The 23,893-nt window shown below is 33.1% G+C and overlaps 1 protein-coding gene across 1 annotated transcript in view; it reads left to right on the forward strand.

The window, feature by feature from the left end:
- The first annotated feature begins 8,935 nt into the window (after positions 1–8,935).
- LOC128173926 (cell death abnormality protein 1-like) overlaps positions 8,936–23,893 on the forward strand; it is a 97,762-nt gene continuing 82,804 nt past the window's right edge. Inside the window, exons 1-5 of the mRNA XM_052839593.1 lie at positions 8,936–9,025; positions 12,820–13,107; positions 13,284–13,823; positions 14,109–14,211; positions 16,880–17,001. Of these exons, the coding sequence (XP_052695553.1) occupies positions 8,962–9,025; positions 12,820–13,107; positions 13,284–13,823; positions 14,109–14,211; positions 16,880–17,001 (1,117 nt within the window). The 5' untranslated portion in view covers positions 8,936–8,961. The remainder of the gene's footprint in view (positions 9,026–12,819; positions 13,108–13,283; positions 13,824–14,108; positions 14,212–16,879; positions 17,002–23,893) is intronic.

The following is a 23,893-nucleotide window of genomic DNA, read 5'->3' on the forward strand; positions in this document are numbered from 1 at the left end:
AAGTTAATGTTAGCTGCAAGTCTGTATAGCACTTGTATGCAAAATTTCGGATGGTACTTAATTTTTCCAGACGGAGAGCTACATATATGCAGCTAAGGTAACTAATAATGCTTCCGATGAAATACTTTGTTTAGTAATGCAAGGTTTTAAGAGAGCAATACTTATTTGTTTAAAAATAACACCCTAATACTTCGCATTTCATTCGCTGTTTGTAGAACAAGCAGAACCAGTATCAGTTCGATCCCTACCGTATGTACATTGTTCGAATTTAATAGCCCTTGCATTGGATTGCTTTGCATGTACAAAATATCTTTTAAAAATTCAACACTGAAAGTGTTTATCTATATGGCTATTAATCTATATGTACATGTACACATAGCGTACACATGTGATTCAAAATACCCCAAACGGAAAAATTCACTTATTGAGTCTACATTTTATAGAATTTGCAAAAAATACATTGCGGGTCTGAATGTTTGTTAATGTGTCAATCTATCAATATACAGTTTGTTAATTATTTTCGATTGCTAAGGCTACATCGTTTTTGATGAACATTGAACAACATTTTTTCCATGCCATTATTTATACGGAAGATAGCGAGTACAATTATAAAGCACAATTTATTTAATTATCTCTTTAATATTGTGTACTAGTATGTAATAAATTATTTATAAATTGCTGCCGAAGGTTGTTTGGTATTTTCGTTTGTAGATGCATTGCAAGTAAAAAACGTGAAACGCGGGGCAAGTCATAATTAATATCCCTAATAACCGTTACTTAAAAATAGCGGCTTTGGATTCAAATATTCACTTTTTAAAATAATCTCCACGATGATAATATTATATCCATCGGATATCAGTATTTTGTTTTGCTTTAAAAGAAATGTTCTATCTTGAGCAATCCCGCGTTCGTTTAAATTGCCAGCGTACATTTGTCACGTCAGTAATACACATTGTGCTTTATATGACGGTGTAATGAAGTATAATGACCCCCGTAGAATAATGACCGGGGGTCATTTTTCTACGTAGAATAATGACCCCCCTAGCTGAAGAATAATTGGATTATTCTGAAGAAAAAAGACCCAGGGGTTATTTTTCTTCATGTTAAACATGAAGAAAAATGACCCCCGTAAAAAAATGACCCCCCCCCCCCGTATACATGAATAGAATTTGTTACCCCGTATCCAAGACTTTGAAATTACTTTATTTTCAACTGATTGTGAAGTTATAGACACCGATCTTGTAAATAAATCGCTGTATATAGTTTTTCCTATCCATAGCAAGCACACGCAAAACACTCTTACATTGCCACAAATTGATTGTTAACAGTAACGTTACTTCTCTCGTCGACAAACGGCGGGAAATGACGCATATAAAGAACAATTCATACACAATGAGGATATTGTGTGATAATTAACGAACAATAATCATGAAAGAATAATTGTTGTAATAATATAAGCAATATTCATTGGTGAATGAATTGTCAATCGAAGAATGATACATGTATATATCTTTATGGAAAAAAGACTAAGGGGGCAGGTAACGTAGGAATATGCTTCTATGTAATACATGAACATCAAAATTCTAAACATTTGTTGTGATGTTGTATTTGTGATCATGGATAGACTTTAATCTTTTAGAGCAAATGTTTGAAGAGTACCTGAATATAGTAAATCTTAATAGATAATAAACACTGATTGATTATAATAAGAAAAGATTGTTTCTAAAAGCGTTGATAAGAGGTTAGGACCCATGTTAGGGGTTTATATCCCGGTTGATTTTGATCACACGATCTTTATTGTATCCAACGTTACCAGTGCTCAAACAAACTATTGATGCATTAATCATCTTGATATTAACTAAACTTACTAAAGTATGCCGAGGATAAAGTAAAATATATTTTCTGTACGAGTACTCTTTGTACTTTGACGATTTTCCTTATTGGCCGTTAACCTCTACTGGCGTAATGGCCCTCATTTCAGCTTGGTTATAATGCCTAACAGTGGAGTAAACTTTTCATAATTTTGGTATCATCATTAATTCTGGGTGATGCACTTTTATACCCAGCAGTCTGTATTGCGGAAATCCTCAATGCAAGTATAATTCATGAACAATATGAAGAATATAGAAGATGCGACGGCGAAGCGCGAAGATGCGAAGACGAAAGTGCTAAGTTGCAAAGGCGAAGAAGTGATACTACTGCCGCTTCTTCGCCTTTGCAACTTTGCAATCTCGCCTTCGAATCTTCGCGCTTTCGCCTTTTTAGCTCACCGAGACGAAGTCAATGGGAGCATATGCTATACCCACGGCGTCGGCGTCCGGAGCTGGTTAAAGTTTTAGTTGCAGCTCCTGTATCTAAGCTATTACTTGTCCTCTCTTCACCAAAGTTACATGGAGGATGCATCTGGACCTACTGAATCTGGTTCCTAACTTTCAGATGCTGGAGGGGGTTAAGGTTTTTGTAGTAGGTTAAAGTTTTTGTTGCAGGTGCCTTAAATAGCAATATCTAACTTACTGCTGGTCCGTACTTCACCAAACTTGAATGGATGGTTTGTCTTATTACCAGACAGGCTTGAGTGCTGAATCTGAGCTATAGGTTTCGGATGCAGGAGGAGGTAAAGGTTTTTGGAGCTTGTTAGAGTTGTTGTTGCAGGTGCCCTCTAATGATAATATCTTATTTACTACTGGTCCTAACTTCATTAAACTTGTATGGATGGTGCGTCTTATTAAAGTGATGCACCTGACGGGCTTAAATGCTGAATCTGAGCCACAGGTTTCGGATGCTGGAGGAGGTTAAGATTTTAAGAGTTGGTTAAAGTTTTTTAAACAGGTGCCCTCTGATGACGATATCTTAGTTATTACTGGTCCTAACTTCACTTATCTTGCATTGATATACATGTAGTCTTATGATACTGATGCACCTGACAGGCTTGAATGCTGAATCAGAGCCATAGGTTTATAATTCTTGATGAGGTTTAGTTTTTTGGAACAGGTCACATGTTTTATAGCTAGATAGATAGCTTGCATAGTTGATTTAACTATATTATAAATGAAACGCAGGGGTTGCTTCAGATGCAGAGCCTGATCTCCATTATCAAGGATGCTAAAGAAATCTCCTACCTCACTCAAACCTGCTTGATAGATAGATGTAGTTGTTTTTAAATGATGTAACATGATCCCTATGATATACGTATCATACGATATTGTATAATATGGCATTGGTTTATATGATATATTATCATATCACATGAAATTGTATTTTATGCGATGTTAATATATATTATTGTATCATATGATACAATGTGTATAGTTTGATTGTATTATATATTATTTTACTTTATCCCATGATGTTGTTTTATTTGATATGATACAATATTTATCAAATTATATTGTCACCAAATCTGGTGCGTATGAATACATTCAGTATTTCCTCAGTATTTCTCGAAGAACAAGAACTGACTCTTCTCGCGACTTCAAACCGGATAACGACCTGATATTATACTTACGCTGATAAATATTTTATTGATGTAAATATATTTTGACAGTTAAATGAATTCAATTGATTAATGTCTTTGTATACCAAGTGTAAATTCATTAAATGTCAGAAAGAAAAATAAAATTGTGTAATTTAGAATTTAAAACGCTGCGTACTATTTTTGTCAGCATATTGTGGCTGTTCCAGTGGCCATTCTGTTGATTTCGCATTACTTGTTGAATAAGACAGATCCTTTAAAAAAAAAAATCATATTTGCGGGAAGGAAATACATGTTTAAAAAACGTACATATAAGCATTGAATCATTATTTTTTTAAAGATGTGGTCTCATAACTGCAACAATGAGTGTAAACAAATTTTCATAACGCGCTAGCGCGCGTTTTACAATTTGTATGCACACACCGTTGCAGTTATGAGACCACATTTTTCAAAACAATATTGATTCAATGCTTAATTATACAATATAATATCATATGTTTCAATGTTATGATGCAGTTTGATATTGTTTCATATAATACTATGTTGTAGTATGTTTTATGATATTGTATCGTTTGATCAAATACAATAATATATAACACAATACAATGTCATATCATCCGTTACAATATCATATCTCAAATTTTTTTTACGGTATTTTATGGTATTATAAGATAGATATTGTAATTATGATAGGATGGAATTTTAATTTTATATTATTGTATTGATTAACATATGAACACATGATTAACAATTTTTAACAGATGATATACGATATTGTTTCAAAACAGAATCCATGAATATCCAAGATCATAAAGGATGGTTTTCATATAATATGATAAAGGTGGTCTCATAAAGGTGATGCCTCGTCTCGGTGAGCCTTGTAATCTGTGATTACCTATGTTTTATAATTGCGGAGCTCTCCATCGTTCAAAGGGTTCCGAGGCATATTTTGGGAATTTTATTTTTTTTAAATTAATAAAATAAATGTATCCAGGGGGATGGGGTCCGGACTCCCTCTCCCTTTTTACTGCGTGAAATTATTAATATTGAATTTTCCGAGGGGGGGGGGCGGACCTCCTATCCCCCTCTAGATCCAGGCATGAGCAAGGAGTGTCGCATAATGAAAATACATTGTTACTGTGTTTGGTCCACGGTAAAGAGACGGCTGGTAAGTGACAGGAGTCTGGAAGTGCATATGTAAACATTATGGCGGACATTAAATTTTGTGTTGAGTAGATAATGATTAGGCATAGCCAGCACTGTTAAACATATATGTTACATGTACACATTAAAATATTTATAAACATTCATAGTACGCGCGATGGCCTAGCGTGGATTAATCGGACAACCTTGGCGAGTACGGTGCCTGTATTAAATTCTACGTAATCGGCCATGACTTTCTGAATGCAATCAAAAAAGGCGAAGGCGAAAGTGCAAAGATGCGAAGGCCAGAGTGCAAAGTTGGGAAGGAGCGATAAAAGTATCGCTCCTTCGCCTTCGCACCTTCGCACTTTTGGCATTACATCTTCGTGCTTCGTCGTCGCATCTTCGCACTTTTGCTCTTTCGCCTTCGCACTATCGCCTTTGCAACTTCGCATCTTTGCCCTAAGGTCGAAGTGGCCCTATCGGAACACCATAGATATATGTAAATGTAATTGTTAAGATAGATGACAAACATACCCCGATGCAATGCGTCAATATCTTGTTATAACGGAAGGATTTTTATGTTCTAAGATATACCCATTCTTTCACTTTAAGTCTATTTGAATATGAATTATAATTTCTGTTACTTTCTGTAAACTTGAGCAGTAAAACTTACAATAGTGTAAAGACTATTTCACAAATAATGAAAAAAATATACTGAAAAACTTTTATCTACAAGGGGGTCATTATTCTACAGGGGTCACTTTTCTTCATCTGGAGTGTGCTCATTTTTATGAAAATGACACTTATTCTTCAGGCAAAGGGGTCATTTTTCTACGTAGAATAATGACCGGGGGGTCATTTTTCTGCGTAAAATAATGACCGGGGGTCATTTTTCTACGTAGAAAAATGACCCCCGGTCATTATTCTACGGGGGTCATTATTCTTCATTACAACGGCCGTGTATACGTACTGTAGAAAAGTTGAGTTTAATTACCATGCATTCGAACCACTTAATTAACACATCTCCCAGTACTGAAACAATTCAAAATGTCTCTGTTACAGTAACACAGCGGGGCGTTAAACATGTGTACGTCCAGCTCTACAAGCATATGCACTGTCGTCAAGGCGACGGCCTGAATACAGCTAGCGACTCTTCTATCGATCGGTTACCTGAGTCTCGTAATGCATCTAAATATAGAAAGGGGCACAGTTATGAAACAAACAACAAAAATAAGGTCAAAGACGTTCATCTTTATGAAATGAATATGTACATATGAATAAAAACATTTGGGAATTTTATGTAGATTTATTTTGGCGCGCTGCATGTATCAGTTAGTGCATTACAAAAAGCCCTTTCATAACCTCCTAAACGTGCGCACCCCCACAAAAATCGACCGAACTGACAACAATTGTTTCTGCAAATACTGGCTATAAATTACGAAAACATTAAATTGAATACCACGGAAGGATTCAAAATTAATTTCTTTACAACTTTGCTTCAATAATGCATTAGAAATTTTTTTTCCTTTACAAGTTATTGACAAGAAACTTTTGACGCATCTAACTCCTTAATTATAGGGGCCAGCCCCTTTTTCTGTATACCGAATGAAAGGTCTTGGTAAGACCAAGATCTTTTAAAATACATGTTATAACAAATTTTTATCAGGTAGGAAACTAACACGGAAAATACGCGAATTTTTTTGAATTTTTTTCTTGCCTTTGTTTCAACATCTATACCACCCCTTTTATTTGCATTTAAATAATAAATAAAATATATCTCGCACAAATTCAATGTATTAGCTTCCAAACCAGCCCATCTTTGAGACTCTGCCAGTCATCGTTATAGCTAAACCCCCCTGGACAAAAGAAGTCGTTAAATTTTACTAAAAGGGGAATAACTCAAAACCGAATGGGGATTTTCCTCAACTAAAATATGCAACGACAACATCACGCGGCATGTTATCAGTCCTGAAAATTTCAAAACAATCGATGAACAAACGAGCGAGATATTAAGGATCAAAGTTGGCGTCTAGAAGAAAAAAAAATAATAAGAAATTTGAAAATTTTTCAGAATAATAGTAAGGTCTTCCGTTGGAAACGGAAGACCTTAATAAGGAATCATTCTTTAAGTATCATAAGGTGATAACTTTGTTCTATCATAATGCCCTTCGGCATTTATTGGATTTGATCACGCCCGACCGAAATTATCACCTCCTAACATTTAAAGAATGACTCCTTATTACTTATATTTATATTATTTTAAGCCATCGCACGATTAAATATTTAATATAAGTAAGCAAACCCAGCTGGCGCCTCAATTTGGTGTCTTTGAATTATGGGTTATATAGTGCAAAATCGATACGTAGTGTTATCACAGGCAAACACACTGGAAAATGTACATATTCTTGGATGATATCCTTGTTTTGTTTGTGTGTATGTGAATTCATTAAAATAATCATTTTAGGAAAGAAAAAACTATGTTTTGATATTTATATCTATAACAATTTTTTACTGCGTGTCATTTTGGACTTTATACGCTAATGTTCAATTTTCCAAGAATATATAATACACACAAAGACAGAGTTATTATCTTCTAATAAGGATAATCCAACACCAATTATTACGTACATCATACCGTAATATACATTATGTTATAACTTGTTGCGATGACCCACTCCCCATTTTCCACTGTTCAACTATGGTGGAATGATGATCTATTTTTAAATTAGGATTACACATGTGCACATGATGAACGTCCCTTTTACCTGAGAACTCTTGTTCGCCGTTGTTATTACATCCCATATAACATTTCCATCAATTGTGAATGTAAATGCTGACACCTTAAACATGCAGCGGTTAATCTATTTTCGTGAAATATCGTGATATTGCTTCCTCCCATTGTCTGCACCGTTTCGGAAAATGCAGCTTTCAAACCTTAACATGACGTCAGGCAATAATACTTCAATTTTGACACTTGCTTTTAAAATTACAAATCCTCTGTTCTGACAGCTGTCAAGCATTTTGATTTAAAATGTCCAAGTGAATGTTTATACACTCTGCAAGTATAGGAACTTTTTTGCCTGAAAACATTACTTTGTTGTTCTACTGATTCTAAAAATAGTTAAATATACCCATATTAAAGGTTTTAGCCTATTACAAGGCAGTACTTCTAATACGATGTAAAACAAGTTCGTAATGTTGCACAGTGCGGGAGCATTACTGGATGCAAAGAGTGTAAAATGGCCCACGCATGAAGTTTTTAGAACATGACTGCACATTTCACACAATTCATGTACCTTCTCAAGCTGAACAAATACATGTAATTAGAGATAATGATTCAGTTATTGGTTTTTACACAATAAAAATATGCATCATTACTTAAATAATTCAGAGATGCATATGTGGTATGTAGGGGTATACGGACCGCAAATCTTTTAATCTAGACACAGACGTTGTGTAACTGTAGTTTTAGTTTTATTGAAAACAAACACAGTTGAAAATCAGAACTGTCATATCCAAAAAAATAACAATTGAAATAAGGAAACGAGAACAGAATTAAGGAAGTTGTGTTTGCCGTTGATCAAATATTTGTTCCAAAATTATATTTATACGAAACTTTCCCTTCGATACGTGATATTGTAATCTTAAAACAAGGAAGCAGCTAAACAAAATTAAATACTCTGAAGAAAGCCATGACTTTGAAACATGAGAAAATTGACTATATTAAAAAAATATTTAGTACTATTTTTTTCCAAGCACAAATTACACCAAGGCATTATCTATTGCAATTTAAGGACTTTGTTCTAGGTGTAATATTACTCAGCAATTACGAATATTTTAATTCAAGGCCCACTTAGTAAAGTGATTTGACGTCGCTTTATAAAACGATATCACCGAAACTTGAGATTGCCGGATAATTTTATGCATGTATCTAGATTTTTAAACTGCTTTTGTGTTGTTTTTGTTGATGTTGCTTTTAAATGACTGTTTAATGACTTAATAAAAATATATTTTTCCATACAATATCAATAAATTTCATAAATTGCAATCTTTGAAGTTATTTTTTTCATCGGATACAATATGTTATTTAAAAATTCAACATGAAGCTACTCGTTTTTGAGTTAATAGCAAAGCTTAATATGTATTAAAAAAAGAGCAAATAATCAACTATCTAATAAAGAAATCACACATCAACATTAATATTTCCTCATTGCATACACTTTCCCCTCTATTTTTGTTTAACGCCTACATGTACAAATTATAGGGTGTTTTCGTTGATAAGAATTGAGAGAATGAAAGTGTTTAAACAGTATTTACTATTAACCTAATTTCCTTCTACGAACATGTTTAGCCTCCTTTGGACCTGGATCTTAATAATTAGTTTATGTTGTTTTCATTGCAACCATGGTATGTTTTACTTTTTATTTTCAAATTCGAAGTTTAAAACATAAATTGATTTTTACGGATAAAAATTCATTGGTTTTGTTCAATGTTATTGTATTGCAATACATTATTAGGGTAGCAAAGCTCTTTGAAACTATCGCTTGTTTGTATCTAATTATTATCGTATATAATAATGGTCATTAAAAAACAATTGTCATAATTGTCTGCAGGTGTTGGAAAATTAAACATCTATCAAACAGATACACTGCATGTAAAACAAGTATTATTCAGAATGTACAGTGATAGCAGTAAGTGATCATTATAAAGAATGTTAAAAAAAACAAAAATATGATGATATATATATATTGATATACACTCATGATCTAGTAAATGGTTTGAGAGTGTTTTTTGGATTTAAACGTAATTACATAACATTAAGTCATGGTTTAGCCAAATTCCAAGAAGGGGCATCTTCGCTAGTCAATGGTTTAGGATCCATTCTATCTTTAAATATCATCTTCTAAAGAAACATTGCACCAGAAATAACAGTATTTAACCAAAGCTGGTTTATATAGTTTTAAATTTTAAATTGTTAAATTCATGGCATTGGATTAATACTCGGGCTGCTACCGTGGTTCAAACGATTAACGTAGAAATATATATTAAATGTTTTAAAAATCTTCTCAAAAACTAAAATGCTTCAATTTTTAAAATCACTCTGCAAAAATTGTCAAATAATGTAAATTCCGAATTATTAAAACATGACCACTGGGCGAATACTGAGGTCCCAAGAAGGGTTCAAAGTTAACATAGAAATATATAAGGGTGTTTTTTTTTTCTCAAAATCTATTCAAGAATTAGATTTGTATTATCAAAGTATTATGAAAGATCTATTCACGTTTTTCAGTTAAAATAAATGGGCTTCAGTACATACATTACAAGAACGTAATTTTATTTACTGTATTACATTGATGATTGTGCCATCTATTTTATATGCAAACCGATTGTGATTTCTATGGAAACTAACAAAGTTGATACATGTATCTACTCAGACCTTTTCTAACCAGATTATCGATTGGTCACAACCTAAACAAAATCACGGACTGCACTAAATAATCATCACAATGTCAGACTTAAACTCCCATATTGGACGAATATTGTATTTTGTTTTACATTCATTTGTACATATTATTAACGATTAATTTCATTTTACTTACACTTAATTTGTTTATTAAATAATTCTAAAAGAACAATGTAAATTTAAACAATAAAACTTCCCTGATCATTTAGGTAAATTTTGAAGGTATCGATCACCAATGCAGACACGTGTATGTTTTTTCCGCAATGCTTGCTTCCATAATTTCCGCATGAATCACCTCAGAAAGAAGTTTATTGTTTAAATAATATATTACCACATTCAAAGATCATATATCCTTCAATTTGAATTCATAAAATTAAGAAATAAAATATTTATGGTAGGATTTGTTAAAAAAGAATAAATGGTTTTTTTTTTGGTTTTTTTTATCATACTGGTCATATTCATAGTGTAACACATTTTTACATATACTAAGTACATACATAAAACATAAAAGAAACCAACACAACAACAAAGTTGATCTTCGATAGAAGATTTTTATGTTTCTACCGGTCACATAAGGTGCATTGGAGACGCATTGTTGAAACTAATAGTAGTTTGCATTTTTTTCTTAGAGATCGGCCTCCTTGAAATATGTATATTTCTGATTTCAAATTTGTGCTCTTGAAGAAAAGATAAATCGTGTATAGCTTCTTTAACAATAGTATATTAAAATTGATTTAAATTAAAAAGAAATATAATTCAAAGACCAAAATTTGATTTCTTGTTTCTGTCAGTGTAATTGTTAAAAAAAAAACTACGAAATCTAACAGTTTGGGGTTTACTCTAGGTTTGCCTTTTGAAAATTTGGGTCCACTCGAGGTTTACTTTGGGTTTACTTGGAAATTCCTTTTGAGGTAAACTGTAGGCATTAAAGTGTGAAACAGATTCGTTACTTAACTAATTATCGTACTGACTGTAATACCTGCCCTAGTATATTCCGAATACAGTTAGTGTCTGCTTTCAGGCGTATACCTTTGACCGGGTGTACTCTCTGTGTCCACTCTGGATTTACTTTTGGGTAATTGTGAGTTTACCCTGGGTCCACTCAAGTAAACTAAGGGTTTTTTGTTAGGGTTCGCTTTCTGTTAGGTTGGGTCTCATCGGTACTGAAAATCCATAAAATGCAGGGATGCACGTTTCATAAATGTACCAACAATATTTACAAAATATGTTTGAAACTTGTTAAACAACTGGCGCAGAAAATTGTGTCAAAACAATTTACAATAATCGCTTCTTTTTTTTTTAAAGAAAATTAATACCAATTTTCACTGAACCTAATACTTGTATTTGTAAAGAACTATATATGATATTAGTCAAATTTGGCCCCCAAAATTCGCTATTTTTAAAATGATTCAGGTACATTACTTTGTTGTGTTATTTTATAAAAGAGTTGACATGAAGTATGTTTTTTACCTATTTATTTGATTTATATGCACTCACTGTCAGTATATGACGTCAGAAGTGACGCTATTTTTATAATTCAATCAAAATCAATCAAAAATTGACATTTTTCTTATCTTTTTTCGAATGGGAAATATAGAGCGACTCTTTGAACAAGAACGACCTTTTTGTCACTTATAAGTATTGGAGAGATACATCTTTGGTGAAAATATTTTGTTTGTTCAAGCAGTCGCTCAATGTTTCCTTAAAGATAAACTGCCTTAAAACAAGCCGTTTTATGCTAAAAATGAGAAAATGGCGGGAAAAGGTAAACTTTATGATGTCATATTTTTAAATTGTGGGCACTGAAATCAAAATGAAAGTTATGAAAAAACTTCAAATGTATATTTGTACAAATAAATCACAGAATTACAGTAAAATGACAATGTTCATTTTAGGGGGCCATTTTAGGCTCAAACCATATATAGTCCTTTGTATAGGTCAAACTGATTTGATCAAGCCTTTCCACCTTTTGTATTTTTTATGTTTTTTTATTTTTTTTTTTTCCCAGGAACAGTTTTTTTTTAATTTATAGAGATATTGAAACTTTTTCAACTTTTACAAATGTCTTGAGTCCAATTAGAGGCTCTTCAAATTATTCCTATCGAAAAGACCCGAGGCTCTCGTCCTGCATTTATTGCCCCTGAAAGTTTTTAATATTTAGTAAAAACATAACCTATTTTTTACTTAACCTAGTAGGGACACCGGACTACTTGAAATTGAAGCGTCTTCTTTGACCAATCAAAGTAACGAAAAGGTCAAAGTCATTTAAAATCAGTGTATAAATATTTCACACAATAATTATATTTCTTTTGTTTATTAAGGTATTGGGATTTTTTTCCCATGGTTGTAGTAGGACTTAATAAGATATTTAATATATATATATATATATATATATATATATATATATATATATATATATATATATATATATATATATATATATATATATATAACCCTTCTCCTCCTACCGTTAAACAATTTTAGAGTTATTGTCCTTAATGTACAAAATGCTCGTTATCGCTAATTCTCTAAAACCGTTAGAGGTAAAGATTTGAAAATTTACCAATACACCTTTTGGCACCTTTTTATGCAGTAACGCAGAGAAACATTTCATTAATCATATTAAAACAAAGATATTTTAATTATGAAAAAAATAATGAGGTGGAAAGACTTGTAATTGTTCGAGATACTGGTTTCAAAAGTAATTTGTAATCAATAACTGTTAATCTTATAACAGGTTGTAACGCAAACTGCAAAAATAACACCTGCGATGCATCTAACAGTTGTACAGAAGGATGTAAAGATGGTTACTGGGGACCTACCTGCACATCGAATTGCTCAATATCATGCTTTCGGAAGGCGTGTGAACAAACGTATGGAAGATGTATTTATGGATGCATACCGGGAAGATATGGAGACATGTGCAATGAATATTGTGATTCAAAATGTTATGAAGCGGTTTGCTTTCAAAACGGAACTTGTTCGAGAGGTTGTGTTCAAAACTGGACGGGTCACTCATGTAACAGTAGGTGTTTTGAAATAAAATGGTCACACGTCGATTAATACATTTAAATATCAGTTTTCTGCAAAATGTCAAATACCTACATGTTATGCTTGTTATATGTAACACACTAATGTTAGGTTTCAGAACTTTAAAAAAACAACGCTATGAAACAAATGTAGATTTTTGCTTCTTTTTAGGATGCGTTGCCACTAATTTTGGAACTAATTGCACTGATCGATGCAGTGTAAACTGTTTTCAAATTGCATGTAATAAGGAAACTGGTGTCTGTACGTATGGATGCACTACGGGGTTCTATGGAGACGTTTGTGATAAGCAATGTAGTACCTGTCCAATAGGATGTGACAGAATCAGCGGTGTATGTAGTAAAGAGTGTTCAATAGGCAGATACGGGGAACATTGTGACAAAATGTGCAATGTGTCATGTGACAATGGATGCCAAAAAGACACAGGAGTCTGCAATAACTGCATTATTGGACTATTTGGAGATGTATGCGGCAAAGAATGTAGCACGTGTCCGGCAGAGTGTGATAGAATCACAGGAGAGTGTATTGGTGAATGTACGGTTGGCAAGTTTGGCAAGCTCTGTAACATAACATGCGATCTGGAATGTGAAAACGGATGTTCAAGAATAACAGGTGTTTGTAACAACCGATGTGAAGATTTCTGCAACAAGTCCTGTAATAATTTTGAAAAAGAAAGTGCTAATGCAGCTGGAGGTACGTGCTACCAAATATATTTTTTCTAAATATAGATAATTGTTCTCATTAGTTGAATTGAAATGAAAGTTATAACTTATATAAAAAGGGGTATTACTTCGACTCCTAGTTTTGAGAGAACATCTAAGAATGTTTTAATAAAGGCTTTTCTTTCAATCTAAATAATTCGGGCATTCGTTTTGATTTCTTTTTCAATTGCTCGTAAAGCTAATAACCTAAACACCGATAATATAACAATACAAAAATATTATATTCTTGGTGACATTGTCGTAATGTTCTTTTCAGTTAAAGGATCGGATGATTCAAAGTCGGCAAAAATGCCAACTGTGTATGGCCTGATTGCAGTTCTGTGTATAAGTATCTGTATACATGCAGGTACCATATTCTGGTAAGAAGTTTAACGTATGGATAACGTAAATAATAGCAACACTTAATACTAAACGGTCAAAGGTATTGTTGGCGTATTTGGAGTAAAAAATTTACATGAGTTTTAGTCAAGTCCTACATATAAATCATGCTTCTTATAATTAGACGTTTCACAAACTCTAGGCCCGTACAACATGTTCTTTCTTTAGTAATTTTTCTCTAACTTTGCTACATCTGATGAATACTAATGTGATCGGCCATTTTTAACGCCATTTCACATGAGTTCGGGAAAACCTAGTATCGAAAACACGATGGAAGAAAAGTTTGTTTTACAAATTAGAATTTTATGTCTTAAATAGCTAATTCTTATATCAGATGATACCCGAAGCATTATTATTTAGTTATTCATTAATGTAGAACGATATAAATTGCTAATTATGTGTAATAAACTTAATAAAATGTATTAAACACTATTTTAGCATCAACGACACGGTAAAGTGAGTGAATACCCCCTCTCCCTGAGGGATGCATGTATTGAGAGTGTTTATTTATTCTTTATTCAAAAATTTCTCTGAACGAAAATCCACTGTGGTTCATAACTTGTAAAGTAAAGACATGGAACACATGGAGCATGTACGAATATTACTTGCAAACCCTTACAACTTCATGATAAAAACTTAAATAAGTTTAATTCGGCTTTAATTTCTATTCCATCAATCTACATGGTCTCCGATGTCAATCTTTCCTTTGTACCTATCCTTCTCAGTCTGACTCTTTTTTTTTCTTGACCAAATCTGTCAAACTTAGCGATATTACGGGTATACTTATCTTTCTCGTCGTCGCCATTGTTGTTGTGATACTATAACCGCCGGGTTTGTACCGTATGGGGTATTTTCCGTACCGGGCGATTACTAGGGAATTAGCTCAACACTCGCTCTATTTTCCACATTTATTCCAGTTAATAACACAATTATACAAACAGTTACTCTCCACTCCGTACACATTAAAAAGGGGGAACTCGCTTATTAATAATTCTAACTTAACAGTTAACCTACATATGACAGTGAGGGAAAATGTAACGGATTAGACGGACGACTTGTACCTTGACTCTTAACCTCTAACTAACAGTTCTGACTCTCTACTCTCTTCAACTAACTTCAATCATCTCTAAAACATATAATATTATTTTACTGGCGTGACCCACTAAATAATTGACATGTATAAATCATCCAATCAGAGAATATTTCTTTATTCCTAAACTGACCATCTCCCAGGTAAACGCCCATTTATTCACCGGCGTTAATCCGCTAATTGTTATGTAATTGCATTAACTCTATTAGTGTCAAACACAAATTTCTTAGCTTAAACGATTGTCCTTCAATCCTGCCCTTCTATAATAAGTATATTTCCTAAACATACACTTGATTACTTTAATGTCCTATTTCTTTGTTACAGTTAAGACGTTTGATAAACATTAATTTACATTCTATCACATCACAGTCAGGAGGAATTTCACGATAATTAAGAAGGCTAAATAACGTTAATTTACCAACAAGCTAAACTATAGAAAATGTTCGCAACATGTAAAATATACATTTTACATGGTGATAATACACTGAGCGTGGTATCACTCGGCCGATTTAAGGCGGGGTTTATTAAAATGCTTTATTACCTAATCAAAGGGATTTTGTTGTTTTATTACAAATTAAATATTTGCGTCTATTTTGAACTGCCGGTCAATAGACTGCGATCTATTAGACCGCCGGTCAATAGAATTCGATCTATTGGATTGCCGGTCAATAGACTGCGATTGGACCGGCAACGTATTTCAGAACGTGGGTATGTTGATGTTACATCCTTTCGATAGTTCTCAGGAAGTGTATATTCCTTTACATAGACGCTGTTTTAGTACTTGGTGAAACCAAATTCAATGTTATCAAAATGGAGTATCAAATAATCAACAGTTTTAAAGCTTTATATAAGGTAAAAGACTATTTCAATTCTAATGGGTTGAAGACTCCCCCTTCTTTGTGTAAACTATTACTAAATTGAGATGTTGTAATGCATGCAACAGGTTTTGTGCATGTAAAAGATGAAAAAAAAAATCTGAGTATATTGCATAATGGCACGAAAACCATCTGCAATATGCAAATTGTAAACCCCGAAAACTAAATAAGGAATAAGGTAATAAAACAATTATTTGATGCTTGAACAGTCAATAGACCAGAATTTTTTCCCTTGGTGCAGGGAACAGCTCAGTATGATCTATTGCCCTCGGCCGTTGGCCTCGGGCAATAGATCATACTGAGCTGTTCCCTGCACCTCGGGAAAAATATTCTGGTCTATTGACTGCTCAAGCATTAAATAATTGTATACTATTTATCGTGGACTCGAACATAGCTATAAAATTATTTATCAATTTTTATATCGTTTTAATCCGATTGAAATAAGCTGCGTAATTTATTGTGAAGATATTTCTTTATATAACATATTAAAATAAATCAATCAATCAAATATTTCTTAGCATGAAAAATACGCCACACATACCTTTTAGTTGCTTATATATATATATATTTTCTTTTAAAGTACATTCTATATCAACGCTGACCGTCGAAAAATTGGAAACTAATTCAAAGAAGAAACAAAACTGTATAAAATTAAAATATGAGTACCTTGATGTAACATTTCAGGATCTTTAGAAAACGATTCATATCAAAAGTAGACACGAGCTGTTCCTCTTCTCCCAAAGAAACAATTCCAGACCCTGAGATCCAAGACAAAGTGGATAACAGCACAGTATACCAGGAATTAGGTCAGCTCAGTGGACCACCATGTTATGACCGACTTTGTGTGGATAAGTAGAATACAAAAGGATGAAGTCATTCTAATGTTACTGTGACAATGTTATATCAATTTGATAGCAGCATACTAAATAACATTGGTATTTCGCTTTGTTTTTCAGTTTTACATCACGGTGTGTTAAGGCCTAATAATATTTTTTTTTCACGCATGCGTGTCCTTTGAAAGTTGATCTTGACCTTTGTCTTTCACCTTAGTGATAGTGAACCCATTTACACGAATTCTAAAATTTTCCCGTATACGACTAGTGCTAAAAACCAATGTTCACTCTCTTAAGTTCTAAATTGCCTTGACTCAAAATCTTTGTTTCGTGACTAATTTAAAAGCTTTAAAGAGCATCGCAATGTATTCGAAAATTACAATATAGTTCGATACTGCATGTTGAGAACACTGGACGTTTAGAAACCGCCGACGTGCACAAAATCGTCATGGACGTTCTCAGCCTGACAAAAGTGGCAGATGTTCAAAGATCAACATTTTTCAAATCATTGCTTTGAAATACTTTTGAAAGATTTATTAAGATTTTCGCCCCCAAAAAATGGAATATAAAAACGACCCATCGTATTGTCTCAAAGCTACTTGTAATTGCTTCGAAAACCACTTGCATGCTATTTAGGTCAAAGGTCATTCTAAATTCTGAAATGCTATCATGCCTCGAAGGTTTCTTGGATTTCGGAGGAGTTTTAACCACCATTAATAGTGACATTAACCTTTGACCTTTAATTACTTCTGAATTTCAAATGTGTATATTCTTAAACAATAGGCATCGAAATGTGCAAAAGACTCTGCTTTTCTCTGTTAGACTATTTCCGATTTACGCGTAATTGGACCTTGATTCTTCCACTCTGACACTGGACTTTTTTCATACACTCTCCCGCATTACTGTGCTAATTATTAGACCTTAATTAAGACGAACTCTAACAAGGATATCAAGTTTACGGCTTCTAAGGCCACAATGTCGTGTTTGGGCCTTTAGTGCAGAGAACACACTCCTTGTACCGATTTCTTCAATTTATCAAAGAGAAACATGGAGAAAGTGTAATTTAAAGCCTTTATTTTCTGTTTTTCTATTTAACAAAAAAAAAGGACTTACACATTTAATGTAACAGTGTAAAAACAAAACTTTTCTCAATTAAAGACCAACAACACTATTTTCTGGAAATGAAATTTCACCATGTTTTGTTTGTCAAATGTGAATTAAAGCTTCTGCTGCATGTTTATTGTCTTGTTTTCAGCCTAATTTACAACATGGACAGTATTTAAAGAATATACACTATACGACATAAATTTTAGGAATTTTTATCTCCAGATTTTGGTTTTTTTAATAAAGGACTTTGTCTTAGATAAAATGTTATGACCCGAAATGAAAGTTATGAATAGGGTTTTATGGAAAAATGCATATTAAAAGAAAAAATATATATATAAATAAGGTTTAAAGATCAAACATCGATGTCAAGATGAAGATATAATATTTTGACGATCTTATTTTACAAAAAGTAAGTATTTAGGCAAAAATTTGGGCATTGCTATCAGTATTTTGAACTTGGAACATCAACATTAAGTTTGTTTAACATTGTTTGATTGAATATACAAAATAATTTTATAATAATCAATAATAAACATGATAAGGTTTTCCTTTCAATGCTTCCTACTACTGAAGGTGAAGAAAAGCTGTAGACTTTTAAAATTTTTGAAAAATGGCGGATTATGACACACTTACGTTACGTCATAAAGGCACAAGAAATCAATGCTGTTAATCTGATAGATTACTTTTTTTGAAAAGTTGGATCTAACCATCAGACACATAGCATTAGGAAGGTATGAGCACCCCCCCCCCCCAAAAAAAAAAAAAACAAAAAAAAACACACTTTTTCTCGTAGCAAACATAATTGTTTCTACATTTACGTTTAAAAAATTATTAATAAGAATATAGAAAACATATAGGAAAATAGAGTCATGAGTATACTAGACCCCCCATCCCAGGAATTGGTATTTTCATAATTCTTGGAATAAATAACCTTTTTTCCACTTGTAACAAGATTTCTGCTGATTAGTCTAGTCCCCCTTCCCACTTTCAGTTTGTTTCCGACGCCCCTGGGGTTGGTTAAGGCCCCACTATGAATGAGATTTTTTTTTTGCTTTGTGTTGTCTCAGCCAAGATCTTAAAATTATTCGATTTTATTTGAGTTTTGTTTGAACAAAGCTCTTATCTTGCTGATAAGGACGCTAGCTTTACTGCGAATCAAAAAAGGGCTAACAGACGCAAAACTATAATTAGAAATTTGACAGTGGAATTTAGTTTAAAGTTTATAGATCACCTGATATTTAATGAAAAATGTCTCATTGTGCAAATATATACTCGATATCCATTGATCGTTTCCACACCCCTTGTTTAATTTACACATCACTTTTTACACTAAAGATAGAAGATTAGTATACCAGACATTAAACGTGAATGTGATTTGTTAACTTGCACACCAGGTAACCGTATAATGTTTTTTTTCCAAATGCAAGCTTTGACGGCTTTGATTTGAAGCGATATCTCTATCGCTTTTATCTGATATCAAAAGTGATCTAGGGTCCTTATATGTTTTACGGTGCGACCGTTGGGGCGAGCGCAGCATGTGATCAAATAATGAATTATGATAAATCAATAAAAATAAAAGTATCAACGTAACGTAAATGAATTTGAATGCAAAATAAAATATAAACATGCCTATTTTTTCTAGTAAATTTTCATTATTCATAGATTATAAGATTGTTTATTTATTTGAATAGAATTTATCTCGGATACAATGTTGTTGAATAATAAAGATTTTGACATAATGTTTATTGCAGTTTATTTCCTCTTTCCTTGCAGCAGTCATTTTACTTAAACTTACATATAAAAATTTGACTTATCATAGAGTCCCCCCCCCCCCGTTTAAAAAAAATATATATAATTTACGTATTTAAAAAATTGCTGATCATATAAGAAAATAGCTGCAGAACTGTAGCTCTCCGGGAAATAAAATATTGACAGACAGGAGAGCTACAGGGCCACCCATTGAAAAAATTGTATATTTATTGCGCAGAAAAGCGTGCGCTAGTTTTGGTCTGATTTACCTTATTTATACCCAAATTCTGTGAAAATAATTAGTACCATTATATTCTTCATGCAATTTACAACTAATAAAAAAAAAAGATACCATTCAGCAGTTAAAGAGCTAAATGCATACTACGCACTCACCATTCCTCACCCGGATTAGAATTTCCCTGATTTTGAGAATTTCTTTTTCATTTTGCTTGTAAATATTTTTTGAATGATGCTGCCGCGCCCCCTTTTAAAAAATGTTCCTGGAAATTACTGTAAATATATAGTGAATAAAATGAATGTGAGCATTCATCCAAATGAGAGCAGGTTACAACTGTTTCCTATTTAAAAAAAAGATGTTCCCATTCGTTAGCTTTGCAAGATTTTGAGAAGATTTTGGTATTTATATTTCAGCAGATTTACAATAACTACTTAGAGTAATTTCCCCTTATTGTGACGTCAAAGTTCACGTCGGCCAAGTGTCGTCTGTCTCTTTACAAAAAAAAACCTAAGTGAAATATACTGTTTTGTTTACTTAAAAAGCATGATATTCTTGAAATTACACAATTTATCTGTTTCTCAAAAGTTTTGCTTTGATTCTCGCGAGAAGGTATCAAGTCTAGTGAGATCGTCCGACATTGATAAATTGCATTGTGGGTCGAAATTTACTAACGCCGAAAAATTCTGTGGGATCAATGTGCAAGAAATCCATTGTGACGTCACTCGAAGGAACGACAACTCTGTTAGTCTTATGTAATGGAATTATTTTATTTACAATGCACGATGTACATAGTTTTTATCTTGTTCTCGTGAGAGTGTGAAATGGGAAACCATATTTACAGGGAATTACTGGGACGATTAAAACAAGGCATAACTGGTCCGATTTACTGACGCCAAAAAAATCCGTTGAATGAATGTGCAACTAGTCCGAATTTTCTATTCATGCACGCCTTGCCGGTAGAGCTCGCTTCGCGCCGGCGAGCTGCGCTCGCTATTACGCTTTTCACCAATGATATTGAATTTCTGGACACACATATTTTAGATATGCTGTGATTTTATTTTATTAGTGACTGATGGTATATTGTAACCAAAACTAAATATGTAAGAACTGCGAATCCTATCTGTTGTTAAGAATACAGAAAAAAAAACCACGCCATTTGATAAGACTATAAGACATTAGAATAAACTATTCAAATTGTCATTTAAATGTTATATTAAAACAAATAAAGAACACATTTCTTCACACATATGTTACCATGAAAATTGCTGAAAAAAACCAAAACACGTATTTTTTGTGAAATCTATGTAAGTTAAAGATATTTATTTCTGTTTTAAGTTGAGCATTTTATCAAATTGCGAAGTGATAATTATAATAAATCATGAATAACTAATAACGGATAATTTATTTCGATAGTAGTTGTATTTCAATAGTACATATAACAAGGCGCTTATTATGACTAAAAGTATTATGGACATATGCATTTCTCGATCGGTTTTCTTTTACTCTTTTATTACGAAACCGATTGTCTTTGAATTCGAGAATACGTAATAGTAAGATCATATGAAGAGAAATCTTCGTAATGAAGCATGGGCGGAGCGGAGTGAAGCGTAGCGTAGCCCATTCTTCATTACGAAGATTTCTCTTCATATGATCTTACTGTCTTAGAACAGAACCCAGCCAATCAAATCAAAGTCTTGAAAATAAGCTACTCCCACATGACTGTCATAATTGTGTCACGGTTGAATAAAGAGTACAAAGTTCATTGAACAAAGTGAACACAGTTTTCGTGCAATTTGAACACGTTCTTTATTTATAACTGACGTTCGACCAAGCCGGGCTAGTGTAGAAATGGATTTAAAGAACGTTGATTTTGATTTACTGGGGGACTGGGGAGATAATTTAGAGGATATTAAAGCAACCCAGCTTATGAATATTCCTACCAAACAGCTGTATAATGTAGCAAATAGCAGTCGTTTTTCCGCGCCGCTTAGTGCCTTGGATATTGCAGAGAAAAAGAAAAACGCCGTGCCTTTGAAAACAAGACAGAATGAAACGTGGGCAATAAAAGCACGGAAAGATTGGGCAGAAAATAGAAATTTACAAGTTTTAACACACTAAGAAGGAGGCTCTATACCAGATGATCCCAAAGATTTCTCGTACGAAATGTAAGACTTTCGGTTACAACGTTTTATATGTGAAATAAGACGAAAAAATGGAGATCCCTATCCCCCCCAATACTCAAATAGCTTCGGCAATTAAGAGGCATTTGCGAAATAAGTGTGAAAAATCAGATGTTAGCTTTTTTAAGAAAGATGACCCCGTATTTGCAGGTTTAAGAAGGGCTTTAGACGGAAGAATGAAGGAATTGACGGCGGACGGAATAGGTGTAAATAAGAAAAGGAGCGATACTGTGACGCGAGCAGATGAAGAAACTTTTTGGGATACGCGTGTTTTTTTCTTTTAATACGACCGAGGGACTATCAAACGCTGTGTTCTATTACAATGGAAAAGCATTCGGATTTTGAGGGATGGAGTGGCATAAAAACTTAGACGCGGAGCAATACGAGATAAAAACTGACCCTGAAAACAAATTGCAATGCATTCAAGTTACTGCTAGAGTTTCCAAAAATATACAGGGAGGGCTAAAACATAAAAATGTAGAAAATCAAATTATTAAACATTACGAACAACCGTCCAATTCTCGGTGTTTAGTAAAACTGTTCTAATTTTACTTATCGTTGATTCCGCGTGTTGGTCCATTCTACCGAAAACCCTTGATTGAAAGTGTCATTTCTAGTGGTGAAAACAAAGTCCCGCGATTCAGTGCTGGAATTATTCCAATAAACAAAGTATCTACAATATTTAAGAAATTTTATGAGGAAGCCGGAATTTCCTTAGATGATCGCAATATTACAAATCACTCCGGGAGGGTTACTCTATGCATAACACTATATAATAAGGGTTTTAATGACAAAGCTGTAGCCAGCAGAAGTGGTTATCGTTCTAACGCCATACAAAAATATCCAAGGGAACAATATCCTATTCTTAAGGAAATAAGCAACACTCTTGCCCCCCCCCCCCCTCAATGGCAAAGACAGATGAAAACCTCTTGAAACGTTCCTCAGAGACAACCCTGGATTCGATACGTCTGTGCTTGACGATGAATGTGTATTTTTGTCTGTGCCGAAATGTGTCAAAAAAGTTATAATTCAAAAAGGTGATAAAAAGATTACTGTGGAAAGTAAACTAAAATGTGTAAAATTGTATTGCAAATTTAATAAAAAAAATAAAACAATTGTATTTGTACTACATGTATATAACTTTGAGGGTGGATGGATAAACTATATAAAGTAACGTCCATTTACTGCTTCTTGATATTGAACTCTTTAGTATTTCAGAAATAGACAGATTCGTCGCCATTAAGAATGAATTCTTTACGAGAATCGGAGACATTTGATTGGCTTAAAAACTGGGTTATGTTCTAAATGCATTATAAAACACAAATATCAGTTTTGTCAAGATGACAACGTTAGCCATATTTTATGACATTTGATAACAATTAATGGTTTAGTACTAGATAGACGGGTAGGTAGATGACATCTGTTGCCAGTCAAGTCAATTTTGTACCTTGTTTTCTCAAAAAACAGAATGTTTTGAAATTTATTTCTTCAAAATTGTAAAAAAAAATACGGTATGAATCTTAATTTTGAATGCATTGCTTTGGGAAAAATTGTCATAGCTAACGTGACATACTTATTTATGGTTGTATCA

This window comes from Crassostrea angulata, chromosome 2 (assembly GCF_025612915.1).
Source record: "Crassostrea angulata isolate pt1a10 chromosome 2, ASM2561291v2, whole genome shotgun sequence".
Classification (NCBI taxonomy): Eukaryota; Metazoa; Mollusca; class Bivalvia; order Ostreida; family Ostreidae; genus Magallana; species Magallana angulata.